The sequence below is a fragment of the Notolepis coatsorum genome, assembly GCF_963971535.1.
Source record: "Notolepis coatsorum genome assembly, chromosome: 1".
NCBI classification, from domain to species: Eukaryota; Metazoa; Chordata; class Actinopteri; order Aulopiformes; family Paralepididae; genus Notolepis; species Notolepis coatsorum.
The window spans coordinates 110,756,534-110,771,533 of NC_140165.1; the positions used below are offsets into that span (position 1 = coordinate 110,756,534).

A 15,000-nucleotide genomic window follows, 5' to 3' on the forward strand; every position below is an offset into this window, starting at 1 on the left:
AATGCATGATGGTTATACCAGCAGAGCCCAGCATAATGCATGATGGTTATACCAGCAGAGCCCAGCATAATGCATGATGGTTATACCAGCAGAGCCCAGCTGATCTGATATTAATGCATGATGGTTATACCAGCAGAGACCAGCATAATGCATGATGGTTATACCAGCAGAGCCCAGCATAATGCATGATGGTTATACCAGCAGAGCCCAGCATAATGCATGATGGTTATACCAGCAGAGCCCAGCATAATGCATGATGGTTATACCAGCAGAGCCCAGCATAATGCATGATGGTTATACCAGCAGAGCCCAGCATAATGCATGATGGTTATACCAGCAAAGACCAGCATAATGCATGATGGTTATGTAAGGGATAATGTATAGCTACGAGGTCATTGTCGCAAAATAATTGACCGACACGGAGTTAAAATACCGAGCCGGGCTTGATTGCGAACAGCTGCGCACAGCGGTCATTATTGTCCCACAGCGGTCATTATTGTCTGATAACTGACCTCTGACGCGCGCTATTGACCAATCACAAGCAAGCATTTCGGCGAATGTGAAAACGCCATGTAATAAACCAACATAATGCATGCTGGTCTATGTTGTTTTTTCTAGCAGGGATGGTAGTGTTAGGGTTAGGGTCATGGTAGGGTCAGGGTTCGGGGTCATGGCATGGTTACAAATGCAGAGGCACCCCCCCCTGGCAGTAATAACGCAGAGAGAAGAGAGAGTTGGACACAGCATTCATGATGGGGTGTGGTGAGAGAGGAGCATTAGAGAGACCTACTCTCTGGCTGGGGGCCGGGGGGGGGGGGGGGGGGGGGGGGGGGGGGGGCAGACTTGAGAAATCTCAGCAATAAAGGCAGGATCACGCATGATGTGGCTGGACCCATGCCAAGCTCCAGAGGCTCGATTTGGGATGTCGACCCTCCAACACAGAGTGGGAGGACTCGACCGCTTTCGATTAGGGAACGGGGGGGGCGGGAGGACTCGCACCAGACCATTAAACACTGATCATTAGACGTGGCTGGGTTTGCTTGCTAGCTTGCAGGTGGGCTGAACACACTACACAGGGGGGGGGGTTCTGGTGTTCTTCCTCCCCGGTGTTGTGTAGCTGTCTAGAAACAGCTCCGCGGTGTCCGGACTTCCTACTCCTCCATGAGCAGAGATCTACACGCAGAGCACCTGTTCTGAAGCCCGCTTTGTTCCCTGGGAAATATAGGCAATGACCAGGTGGTGAATACACCTCTTTGGCTAAAAGCGGAATGTTGATTGCTTTTTAAAAAGGGGGGGGGGGGGCGTGAAGGAAGAATCACTCCCTCTAGAGTTATTTGTAATTTTTGGTAGTCCCTGGCGAGATTTGGAAGCTGCGTCCCATTATTCTGCAAAGAGAGACGCTAGGCTGTCATCAGACGCCCTGCCAAGTATCCAGGGAGAAACACTGGCAGGGGTGGGAAGAGCAGAAGAGAGAGCAGAAACCATAGAAGAGAGAGGGAAAAAAGTGAGAGAGGAGAGAGAGACAGAGAGAGAGAGAGAGAGAGAGAGAGAGAGAGAGAGAGAGAGAGAGAGAGAGAGAGGAGAGAGAGAGAGAGAGAGAGAGAGAGAGAGAGAGAGAGAGAGGAGTAGGAGGGGAGGATAAACAGCAGAGTATTTGGAATGATGGATCTATCACGAGGGGAGAGAGAGAGAGAGGAGAGAGGAGAGAGAGAGAGAGAGAGAGAGAGAGAGAGAGAGAGAGAGAGAGAGAGAGAGAGAGAGAGAGAGAGAGAGAGAGAGAGAGAGAGAGAGAGAGAGGGTGGGGTGAGGAAAAAAGAGGACGCTTCTGAGCGAGTTCAGGTTTTTTGATTGAGCTGTTAAAAACTTTTGGGACTTATTGTCCCCCTCCATTGGGTCCCTATAATGGCTGCCATTTTAGATTTAAGCAGCAGGCGCTGAGCGGTGCCAGAGACGTTCACTCTGATCTGCCTCAAAGTCTGGTGGGTGGAAGGCAACGAGGACGGCACACAGAGAGGCCACACCACAGCGCCTGGCGGCACAGCACACCTTCCCCTCGCCACCTCGCTTGCTTTCGAGAGAACTGATTTGAGAGCGATTGTGCGCGACCGCCATTTTTCCCCCCCTCGTTTGCATCCTCCTCCTCCACACGAGAGCAGCGGCTCGTCATCCTTCTCTCCTTTTAGCCGTCACACCAATGAGACGCGAATGCAGGGGAGCTGTCAATTACCCACTCCCCGCTCTTAAACGCTGAGAATGCCGAGAGATCCGTGGATCGGGACGAGGACGAGAGAGAGAGAGAGAGGAGAGAGAGAGAGAGAGAGAGAGAGAGAGAGGAGAGAGAGGAGAGAGAGAGAGAGAGAGAGAGAGAGAGAGAGAGAGAGAGAGGGGAAGAGACCCACTGAGGCTGATGTTCTGTTCACTCTGGTCAAGGAGCATTTGAAGAGCCTCGTGGCATGGGGGCCACCAAGGGTTGTGATACAGCATGGGCTGCTAACAGAAGAGGCCAACCAACACATCTACACACACAGCACGTTCACCAACCAACACATCTACACACACAGCACGTTCACCAACCAACACATCTACACACACAGCACGTTCACCAACCAACACATCTACACACACAGCACGTTCACCAACCAACACATCTACACACACAGCACGTTCACCAACCAACACATCTACACACACAGCACGTTCACCAACCAACCATCTTACACACACAGCACGTTCACCAACCAACACATCTACACACACAGCACGTTCACCAACCAACACATCTACACACACAGCACGTTCACCAACCAACACATCTACACACACAGCACGTTCACCAACCAACACATCTACACACACAGCACGTTCACCACCACATTGTAAAGAAGGACCACTGTTCGTTCCTCCTAGCAGGATGACAATATGGCAGGCTTTCAACACATGTGTTCATTGATGATAAAATATGAAATTAACTTTTTTCCTCAGTTGTGAAAACAATAAATGTTAAAGGGACCTTATAATTTCTCTAATGCTCAAAGAGGCATTCAAAATAGGCTTGTGTTTTGGCATTTACAGTCCAAATGCTCATAAACAGGTGAATTATAATTAGGTTTTCGGCTAATTAGCTTTGTTTTAACCCTCTGAGTTGTGCTTTACGGGACAGGGTGGACAGCGGGTTGAGGACGACTTCTCCATCTGCTAGAGCTTTTTTCTTCTCCTTTTAGAGCGGTTAGAACTTATTTAGCTATTTATTTTTCTCAAAAGGCTTTTATAGAACGACCATCGTAGCCCGTTTCCGCATTCTTCCGAAATTTCACCAGCGAGGTTCCAATTGTGTTCAGGTTTAGAACAGGGTTAGATCTGAGGGCTCGCTAACCTAAATAGTACCTGCGGGGGGGGGGGGGGGGGGGGGGGGGACATTTCAAAATAGATTTAGCAAAACAACTAACTCGCTTCTTCTTCGTTGGCTAGTAATGGAGTGGAGGAGGGGGGGTCGGGGGGGGGGGGGGAGCCCTCAGTGGTTAGTGTGGGTGGAGTTTGTTTTGCTGTTAGGTGGTTAGATTCTGCTTAGATATTAACGGTTCACTTTTCTCTGCTTCCAAATCAAAGCGACCTTTAACCCTTTGAGCCCGCAAATGTCCACTACTTCCTCTTAGCCTCCTGCCCCCTCATTGTCCCTCAGAATATAGGACTAGGGAGGTCAACCGCAGGGGCGGAGCTTCAGGGGGGGCTGTAGGGGCGGGGCTCCCCGGGCCCGCGATGGTCGGGACCCAATGGGGGGCCCGGGCCCGTCGCCGAGGCAGCATGCTCCGCCCCCGAGATATTATTTTACTCGTCGTGACGCCAGAGTGTCTTTGTGAAGCTGTATATATCTATTCATCATATCTATGGCTGTCACTATAGCCAATTGAAATGCTAGAAATGGTCACGTGGACTGGGAGAACCAATGGAATTTCACTTTCACTTCCGCGTTTGGGATGCCATCATGCGTTTGCAAAAACAAAACAAACGTCTTTGGATAACTTCTTTGCAGCGGGGAAATACCAACCGATGAGCCAGAAGAGGAGCCTACGACCTATAAAGCTTATTTTAATAAACAGGAGTCATGCTTAACTTTGACATGTTTCAAACATTGGCTTTTGGAGGACCGAAACAATAATAAGCAACCGGTGACTCTCGCGTGTTGACATGGCAACACGAGCCAATGAAGCAAGCAACTGTGTTCAAGTTGGGTGGGCATTCAACGCGAGTGGACATTTGACATGTTTCAAACATGACATGAGCATGGATTTTGGAGGACCGAAGCAAAAACAATAATAAGCCCAGGGCAGGGCTGCCTGCATTATGGTGAGTGTTGTGTTTTAATAATAATGATAATACATTCGATGTATAATACACCCGCTGTGGTGCTTCAAATCAAATGCACCCTACTGATCTGTTCATGTGTTATACTAATAATAATACATTCGATTTATAATGCGAGCACCATGCATTAAAATCAAATGACTGATCTGTTCATGTGTTATGCACTGTGTGAGAGGCACTTTATAATAGAAAAAAGACAGTGCAAACATGTATATGTCGTTTTTTTTTACAGTACTTATAAACACAAGAGTGGAGCGACAAGTTGGTTAAGGTTAGAGTTTGTCTTAGAGCATGGCGATAGAACGCCAGGTAGTTTACAGGCGCAGAACTTGCTGTCCTCGGGAGAGCCAACTGCTCTGAGCTCTGGTGGTGGCTATCCATGGGGCTGAATGGTGTGTCCGAAATTTAGTCATTTTATTAGGCTATGTTTTCGTCCTTGTGGTTTGTTGGACTTTATATTATGTTATATCGTTATCTGATACATATATATTCGTTTCTATACACTTTGTAGAAACGAAATCTTAAATATTACACTTTTTCTTTAGTTACTTTTCTTTCAAACATTGTTTTAAATTGTAATCTATACTGACTGAGCGATTTTTAAAGGGCCCGATCATGTGGCCCCCGCCCCCCGGCCCGGGTCTGATACGCGCCGCCACTGGTCAGCCGTACTGCCCCCATAATGGTATTCAGAATGCAGTTTCAGCCCATTTATTTTCGGGGCCACTTCCCTCACAAAAAGTCAAAGTCCCAGACGATACTAATTGGTAGAACGAACAACCACTGAAATTGTAGCCAACTCCTGTGCGCAGCACACAATGGCGATTCTTGGTTGATGATTTGTTGCAGCCTGTGATATTTAGAATTGATTTCTTTGCTAGTCCTTTGTCACATTACCTGGATATGGCTCGTTAGCATTGTGAGTGTTCCTCATAGAAACCTAGGGGCAGGGCTATGACCATTGGTTTGAATGAGGAATGTTAAAGGTGCTATGGATAATGATGAGTAATCTTTTTTTCTTTTTTTAAATAATACATCCACAGAGCTTTTAGAAATATGCAGAGTAAAAATATTGCTTTTACTCTTTGCTTTTACAATTTTTTTTTAAATAATTTTGGCAGGTCCAAAATGGGTATGTTGTTGTTTACACGTTGCAGGTATATATCCGCTTCCTACTTCCCATTTTCCCACATGCAATGTACCTGATTGGATAAATGACATGCTGGTGTTCTAGTGAGACATCTAGCGGCCGAATGTTATCTATAGCACCTTTAACAATGCTAACGCCACATATTCTGTCACAATTATATCAATTTTTTATGGTCATGTGTCCTTTCTCGCAATCCCTATAGAACTCCCACTCTTTACAAATAGGCCTAAGCGTCTTCTCTCTCTCTCTGTTTTTCCCAAGTGTCTCTTAACTGTCATCTCCGCGCTCGGATGTAGACTCATTTCAGTGTAGTTAAAATATATATTTTTCACCACATCCAATTTCAAGCCTATCCTCATTAAAGTTATCAAACGCGCACAAATTATTTCATGAGTGTATACAAATATTTTATTGATCCAATTTTATCATTCGGCTTTCATCTCGAGCCTTCGTTCTGATTTGTGCCTGAACTACTCTCGGCAGGGGTGGCTCCCCTACTGCTGTGAGACGAGAAGCCAATTTACAGGAACCTCGGAGATGAATGCACCGATTGTTTTGTTTTCATGAAATAAACATACCAGTGATCCATTTATCCCCGCTCCACTCTCGTATGAATAGTAAATTATTTTGGCTCTTGGTGACAAATGACATCTTTTGAATTCTTCCCCGCGTGCGCCGTCGTTTCAAAGCACATTCCGCCTAAAGCTAATCAACTAACGCCCTGTGAACTCTCGTGAATTCAAGGCATACTCATCGCGGCAAACAAACAGAATGCAAATGCACGTTTTAGTCGAAAGCTTGGGAGCTTTTTAGGGTTCCGATTACCCGGCACCAATATGTCTGTTGTAAAAACATCAATAGCAAGCATCTCATATGGATATTAATAGTTTTAAATCCAGGCTCGTCATAATAATGCCTCTTTACCAAACTAGATTACCTCCATGACTGGACAGCTTCTAATTAGCTTTATAATAGGCCTGTAGTTAGTTATAACACAACTATTATTAAATACTAATAACGGTGCCTGCAGTAGACCACTCCCTGACATGACCAGCCTTTTACAATATGTCTGGTGTACATCCACTGTGAGGATCAGCCTCATCTCCCTTGTCCAGACAGGTTGTTTTTCTCATCTTTTATTTTCTCTTCTTAACTTTTTTTTATTTTTTAGAATCAACCACCTTCAGCATCGCAAACACACAGCACAGGAAGACAAAGAGAGGACAAAAATAGGTTTTTGGGATGTTTTGGGCACTCAAAGGGTTAAATAATCATCACTTTGACGATCGCAACCACATAGCGAGCTCCGCCACGCTAATTGTCGCTTAGCAACGGCCCCGGGAAGGGGGAAGAGGGGTGGGGGCAGGAATGAGGATGCCCACGCTTAAAAAATATAAAGAAAGTGCATACTTTAGAACTGAACAAACACTTCAACAATAGTCCCTTTAACTTTTAATGAATTTCATGGGGGGCTTACTTGTCTGTTAATATCCAGTTAAGTGAAGTTAAGTTTTTTTTTTCTTTGGGGAGAGGGTTCATGAAAAACTGAATATAATAGGTCATAATTAATGCAAATTCACATTCAGCAAACCAAAGACACAAGGAGAGAAGCAGACGCAAGTCAGTGAGTCTATTTACAGGTCGGGTGTTATGTTGGGGGTTATTCGGGGAGGTTAAAACCCTGAAGAGATGCAGTCCCACCAGGAGGTGTTTTGGATGTGGTCCCCCCGAAATGGCCGTCAGAGATACCAAGCTGTCGGAGCTGGAATATCACACTAACGCTGACAGCTTATGTGATGTCATTCCTATGTATGTGTACATTTCTGTACAGTTACCGAACTGTTTCCTAGAAATGCAAAAACCCAGTTCCTGCACGTCACTAGATACGTAATACGTACAGAAGGGTAGATACATTAAGATCAGTGCTGAATGGGTTAACGATGAGAGATCAAGTGGATGTCAAGACTTCACTTAGGTCAATGGTTTGTGGTTTGCTAGCCCAATCGCAATTAAAGAGTTGTTTACACTCTTTAACTTAGGGGAAGGGGGGACCTGTGGCAAAAGAGCCCGGTCACATCCACCCTTGTCGTGTGGCACTGCAGCTCTTCCAGAGGCGTGGTGGTTAACGTGGGTTAGGCGGTTGGATCATTAGTGGAGTTAAAAGGGATTTTATTACCTTTGTCGAGTAGCCACTCGTCAACTACCCGACCAAGTCTGTATGGGATTCTTTGTCTAGCAATAGCCAGGCGCTCATTATCAAAGTTCCCTTTAAGAAATTTGGAGAAGACAGATTCAGAAGGTTACAAATCTGGAAGTTGAAAGGTTAGAGGTTAGGAAAAAAGGGCAACATGGCAAACGTTTAGCAGGTTATGTAGGCGTACTTTAAAATCAGCTTTACGGGTTGGCAGGAAGGATTTGGGAGATTTTGGGGGGGGGGGGGACTGGTTTTAGCTGGTTAGACAAGTTAACAGATCTCTAGTTACCTTGGGTTTAAATGGCAGGCGTTTAAATGAGCTAACAAGTTAAACATATTTATGAATAATTTAGTTATAGTATGATTGCATTTGTATGATTGGTAACTTAATGCCAGCTATAGTCGCAAAAGGGAACACACTTTAGAAATGCAATAAGCAAACAATGGGAGTCAATTATGTCATAATCAAACACAAAACCAGCGGCCATTTACAAAAACAGCATTGGCATCACATTGTCACATTATAAATAAATCAAACAGTGGGGGAAAGAAATCAATGTCATGAATCAACTGTCACTGTTTTCATATTCATCACAAGATAAACACACAGTATTAGAACACAGTCCATGGTTATTTCAAGGAAGACATTTTCAGTTATGGTCCCATGCGGTTAGTTGCTGAATCAGCAGTTCACAAATCACCCGACGGGGATTTGACTATGCCACAGACAGAGCCGTGACCCGCATGGTGCATTACTTTGCATGTAAAGTCCAAAAAGGGTTCCCTGGGATCGACACCGCTGTTTGCCAACCTGTCAAAGTTTCCTTTATAATGTAAATCCAGGAATCGTCAATAGCATTTGGCAATTTGCATTAGCCTACTTATAATCAACTAGCGTGTTACACAGCTAACCCACAATGCAAAGCATCTTAACATCCTCTTTTGCTGTTACAATTGATACCCAACGGGCTGCTATGTCAGCTACTGTACCAATTGTTATACATAGTGTTAATAAAAAATTGTCTGATTAGAACAGTAGCTAGCGTTAGCCGGAACATTTGGTAGCTGACATTTCCTCTACATTTTTGGTAGCTAATGTTAGGACTAATGCTAGCTAACGGCAAAAGAGGATGTGTTGGACGCTTTGCATTGTGGGGTAGATTAGGAGAGGAGATGGTGATCCCCTTCACTCAAAAACATGTGGATTTTAACCTGGAACTATAGGATCCACAGGCGGCCGCACTAACCAGCTGACCCATTAGCAGGTGCTGGTTGACTGCGACCGACTTGTTAGCAGTTTACACATGTTTTTTCGATGTGTAACTCCTCTTGGAGGCATGCCTTTGATTATACAGATTGTTATTTGTGCATAACTTGTCACCAGAGCAGCCATTTCACATTCTTCCCCTGGAGAGGGAGAGCTTCCCTCTGTACTTCCCCGACATCTGAGTTAATTCAAACCTCTCATCGTCCAGTATGTGATAACGTGACACCTCTAGCTTAAACATACACAGAAAGCTGAGTAGGTATTGACATGTGTTGGGAGAATAATACGTTTTAATATTCATAGATCCTTGAGTTCCCATTGAGGGTAAAGGTGTAGAGATGCTGCTAAGTAGTGCATTGAACAATATGGTGGGAAAAACATATTTATGACATTTTCTCCACTGTCATGTTTACAAACTGGGCTGCTGTGCCCGTGTGTGAAGCCCATTGGGACATATGATTGTGATAATTGACTCTATATATAAACAAGATTCAAGAGATGTATTCGTCACATACATACATGAGACATGTAGTGACATGAAGGTGGCCATGCCCGCTTTGATTGTGCAAAAAATACAAATAGTCAAATAGAATAAAATAGACATGATAAAAAGTACTAAGATAAAATACAATACAATGCTAAGCTTAAGAATGAACGGTAATGAGTCCTATATACAATACTATACAATATACAGTTGTGTTTTTTAAAGTGATTTTTTTTTTTTTCAACCTGTCGTGTGTTTGTGTGTGAGAGAGTGCAAGTGAGGATTTGTGTGTGTGTGTGTGTGTGTGTGTGTGTGTGTGTGTGTGTGTGTGTGTGTGTGTGTGTGTGTGTGTGTGTGTGTGTGTGTGTGTGTGTGTGTGTGTGTGTGTGTGTGTGTGTGTGTGTGTGTGTGTGTGCGTGCGTGCGTGCGTGTGTGTGTGTGTGTGTGTGTGTGTGTGTGTGTGTGTGTGTGTGTGTGTGTTCATGTACTGTATGGAGAGATCAGTGTTCAGTGTTCTGATGGCCTGGGGGAAGAAGCTGAGTCTGAGTCTCTCTGTTCTTGCCGCATAGTCTACTCCCTGTTTTAAATGACCCAGCCTGGCAGTGGCGTCGTTAGCATCCCCATTGTCTGTGCTGAATGTTTGTTAGTGTTTGGTATTTTTTGTTGGTTTTTAGGACTTTTAAACATCCATTTTTAGTAAGTAGTTTTCATTTGATCCTATAATTTTTTCATTCACCGATTTGTGGACTTTTTTTTTTAGTGTCCTGAAAGGCGCCTTATAAATCAAATGCATTATTATTATTATTATTATTATTATTATTATTATTATTATTATTATTATTATTATTATTATTATTATTATTATTATTATTATTATTATTATTATTATTATTATTATTATTATTATTATTATTATTATTATTATTATTATTATTATTATTATTATTATTATTATTATTATTATTATTATTATTATTATTATTATTATTATTATTATTATTATTATTATTATTATTATTATTATTATTATTATTATTATTATTATTATTATTATTATTATTATTATTATTATTATTATTATTATTATTATTATTATTATTATTATTATTATTATTATTATTATTATTATTATTATTATTATTATTATTATTATTATTATTATTATTATTATTATTATTATTATTATTATTATTATTATTATTATTATTATTATTATTATTATTATTATTATTATTATTATTATTATTATTATTATTATTATTATTATTATCATCCAGGAGGGAAAAGACACTTTGGATAGTAGGGACTGCATCTCTGCCTGTCCTGACCAGGAAACACTTTGCAACTGTGATCTCCTCTGGCAATAGTTGGATATTGTAATGTGTGGCGAGGGGTTGCAGCAATTCCACTGAGAGAAACTGGTCTGAGGCTGGATAACATGCCTGTATGCCTCTCATAAGTTGTTATCCAACTCATGAGAACCTGCTCTCAAGCTCTTGCAGCATTCTGTTGACGACTGGATAGAACAGTCTCTGTCTCAGCTGATCTCCTGAGCTGAGGTCTGAGCTTGTGCCACAAGATGACTCAACTACATACTCGTCCATCCTTTTCTGCTTCCTCCTTTGGCTGGTAGTATGTTCCTCAATCCAAAGGCCATTACATATGGCCTTTGTCCTGTCATACATGTCCACTGCCATCTCTGAGGTGCGATAACCTTTGAGTGTGTCCTGCACTGTACTTTTAAATAGTACAGATATTGAAGATGTGCACTTTAACGCAGCAGCACCTGGAGCCATCCATACCCATGTCCAGTGTCCTATAATAAGCTTTAATCGAACCCTGGTTAATTTCCTCGGATAGTCCGGTTGGTTTGGGGTGGTGTGAAAGCTCATTCACTCTTGCAAAATGCATTTGAGATGTGAATGCAAAGTGGACCAAAGGCAAGAAAAGACCCAAAAATCTAATCTTTCTTTTATGAGAAGACTGAAACATATGTATATAATGAAACACAATACAGTTTTTTTTTCGATTGCCTAAGCATGATTTTGAAAACGGGGCCCGGTGTTTCAAAACACACAATTAGCACAACCACACACACAATTATCAGAACACCTCAGATCCTTTGCTAAATTAAACACTTGTCAAAACCATACACTAATTTATAAAAACTACATTTTGTTACCATATGAAACACACGTTTCATATGACTTAATTCAGTTTGAACCAGTTACACACTGCTGTGCTTAACCTAAAACACATTTAGCAATTCTACTTCTCAGTGATTAGAGTACTGTAAGTGAAGTACGCAGAGAATGTGCAAATATACAATAAATTCACCAAACACTACACAAGACCAATGCTGTAGACTGATGAAAATATAATTTATTTATCTACATATACCCAAATCAATGATGCAGACTGATGAAAAAAATTACATTTTCTCTCCATATACCCAAATCAATGATGCAGACTGATGAAAATATAAATGTTCTCTCCATATAACCAAATCAGTCAACATTTCAACATGGAGAATCACAACAATACATGTCCCAGTTTTCATGCTACTATGTGCATAACACTGTAAGCTCAGCAAATATCAGACAAACATAAAATACTGTATCCAGTACAGGTTAAAATTACAGTAAAAAAAATAAAAATTGAAAACATTTAAACAGAAAATACTAGACATTATCTCTTTGCCTAGCTGGATCTGGCAAGATAATTTTTTGTTGTGATTCTCCATGTAGACTGATTTGGGAAAATGGGAGAAAATGCATATTTTCATCAGTCTGCATCATTGGTTGTCTTGTGTAGTGTTTGGTGAATGTATTGTATATTTTCATGTTCTCTGTGTACAGTACTTCACTCTCCTTCCATTTTGGTTGAAGACAGGTGAACTCACCTGCTGCATTTTTATATGTATCTACAATTAAGCAATGGTGTGTTTGTGCATCTGATGGCTGTGTTTAACCAATTGGCTCATATGTGTGTTGTAATTTGACATTCTGTGTCTAATGTAATGCAAGTGTGTTTAGTGTTTTGCAAATCACTGTGTGTATTGTTTTGCAAAAAGTGTGAGGCTGACATTGTAGGGGTGCAAATCTGGGCCTATATTTTGCTCCTTGAGTGTAAGGTTTTGATAATTGTGTAATACTTTTGATTTGAGTGTTTATGCAATTGAAGAAAACTGTAAAGACTAGAGATGAACTGTTTATTTCTTTTGTACATAGGCTGTGCATATGTTTGTTTGTTTGTTTGTTTATTTGCTTATGTGTATGATTCTTAACTGTGTTTTTATTTTGTTATTGGTGTATATGTGTGTATGTATGTACAGTATATGTATATATATTATATATATATATATGTATATATATGTGTATATATGTATATTTGTACTCCTGTTGGGGCTTCTTGGACCGGATCAATGTTTTATCTGGCTAAATAAAGGTTAAATAAATAAATAAGAAACTGATGATTTGGTCCTGTTAACTTTGAATTTTCTATGGGGACTGCCCAGATCCCTCTCATGGACCTGGACCTCACTTTGAGAACCTCTAATGATTCTAGTTATTCACTATTCATCTCTAATTACTCTAAAATTGTGTATTTCTGTGTTTAAAAAAAAGAAAAAAAAGGCCCCCAATGTTTTCTAACCCTAAAAACGCCCTGTAGTCCACTCCCTGTTTTAAATGACCCAGCCTGTAGTCTACTCCCTGTTTTAAATGACCCAGCCTGTAGTCCACTCCCTGTTTTAAATGACCCAGCCTGTAGTCCACTCCCTGTTTTAAATGACCCAGCCTGTAGTCTACTCCTTGTTTTTTCCCGACAATGACAATGATTCCCTCCCACTCTCTGCTGCAGAGCTGCAAATACACCAACACTCTGGCTTCTGCAGTACCTCTGAGTATTCCTTCAAATACACCAACACTCTGGCTTCTGCAGTACCTCTGAGTATTCCTTCAAATACACCAACACTCTGGCTTCTGCAGTACCTCTGAGTATTCCTTCAAATACACCAACACTCTGGCTTCTGCAGTACCTCTGAGTATTCCTTCCAATACACCAACACTCTGGCTTCTGCAGTACCTCTGAGTATTCCTTCAAATACACCAACACTCTGGCTTCTGCAGTACCTCTGAGTATTCCTTCAAATACACCAACACTCTGGCTTCTGCAGTACCTCTGAGTATTCCTTCCAATACACCAACACTCTGGCTTCTGCAGTACCTCTGAGTATTCCTTCAAATACACCAACACTCTGGCTTCTGCAGTACCTCTGAGTATTCCCCAGGGGTCTCTCTACCCACGCCTGCCTAAACACCAACCTTACACAAGCTAAGGAAAGTGTGTTGGTGCATGTGTACTGTATGTATGTGTGTGTATGTGTGTATGTGTGTGTACATGGGCATGTGTGTGTGTGTTTGCATGTCCGTATGTGCGTCTGCATGAGGGCGCAAGTGCATATTTGAGTGAGAGTGTGTGTGTGTTTCTGCAAGGGAAATCGGTAGGACAATAAGCGTCCATGAAAAATATGATGAGAGCAGAGAGCAAGAGAAAGAGGGAGAGTGTGGAAAGTAGAGAGAGGGCGAGTGGGGGGGGGGGGGGGGGGGGGGGGGGCTGGAAGGTAATACAAAATATAGGGGGGGGGGGGGGGGGGGTGAGAAGAAGAGAAGGCGGACAGATGGAGTGAGAGGTGCAGAGGGGACAGGCAGAATGAACACGTGACACCAGAGAGTAGGTGGTGTCGCCCTGCGATGACTCACTGTCCATCATAGCCTGTCTGTGTTTTATTGTGTGTGTGTATGTTTGTGTGTGTGTGTACGTGTGTGAACAGAATCAAAACATTCCTTTTCCACAGACACAAAGAGAGAAACAATTTCAAAAGAAAGAAGGAATGAAGAAAGGAGGGAAGGAAGGGGGAAGAAAGGAAGCAAGGAATGAAAGAGCAGGGGCGTATCTAGACCCAGCACTCTACTGGGGCACAGGGGGGCACAGAAGGAAACAAATTTGCCGGTTTTGGCCGGTTTATGGGCGAAAATGGGTGGATTTTGTAACTATTAAAATTTTTTTACTTTATTTCGGTTTTAGGGTTAGGTTAGGGTTATGTTATTTAATTATTTTATAAAAGGAGCAAGGTAAAATAGAGTAAAATAGTGCAGTGCAATAAAATTGTAGAATAGAATAGGTTAAAAAAAAAATATAGATAGGAATGACATGCTTAGACATGCATCATACAGACATGACATCACATCACAACACATCACATATACCATTTACTATTTATACATAACAGACTCATAAACATGCAAGGGTGCCTTTTTGCTGAGTGTCTAGGTTAATTATAGTCCCTTTTGAGCCATGCCCATCATAATACTCTGTCAGGATCTATGGGTAACAGTACTGCATATTTGCATATCGTATATGTCACAAATGTAACAGTACTAAATACCTGTATGTCATGTATGTCCCTATGCCACAAATGTCATGTATGTTGTGTATGTCATAAATGTCACTATGGATTGAAAATGGGGGACCCTGATGTA

The 15,000-nt window shown here is 41.8% G+C and overlaps 1 protein-coding gene across 1 annotated transcript in view; it reads right to left on the reverse strand.

Moving 5' to 3' along the window:
• Positions 1-15,000, reverse strand: part of nrxn2b (neurexin 2b) — a gene marked incomplete at both ends in the record, with an annotated part of 136,486 nt that overhangs the window by 77,962 nt on the left and 43,524 nt on the right. The window contains 1 exon segment of the mRNA XM_084337906.1: positions 7,689-7,778. Within this exon segment, the coding sequence (XP_084194032.1) occupies positions 7,689-7,778 (90 nt within the window).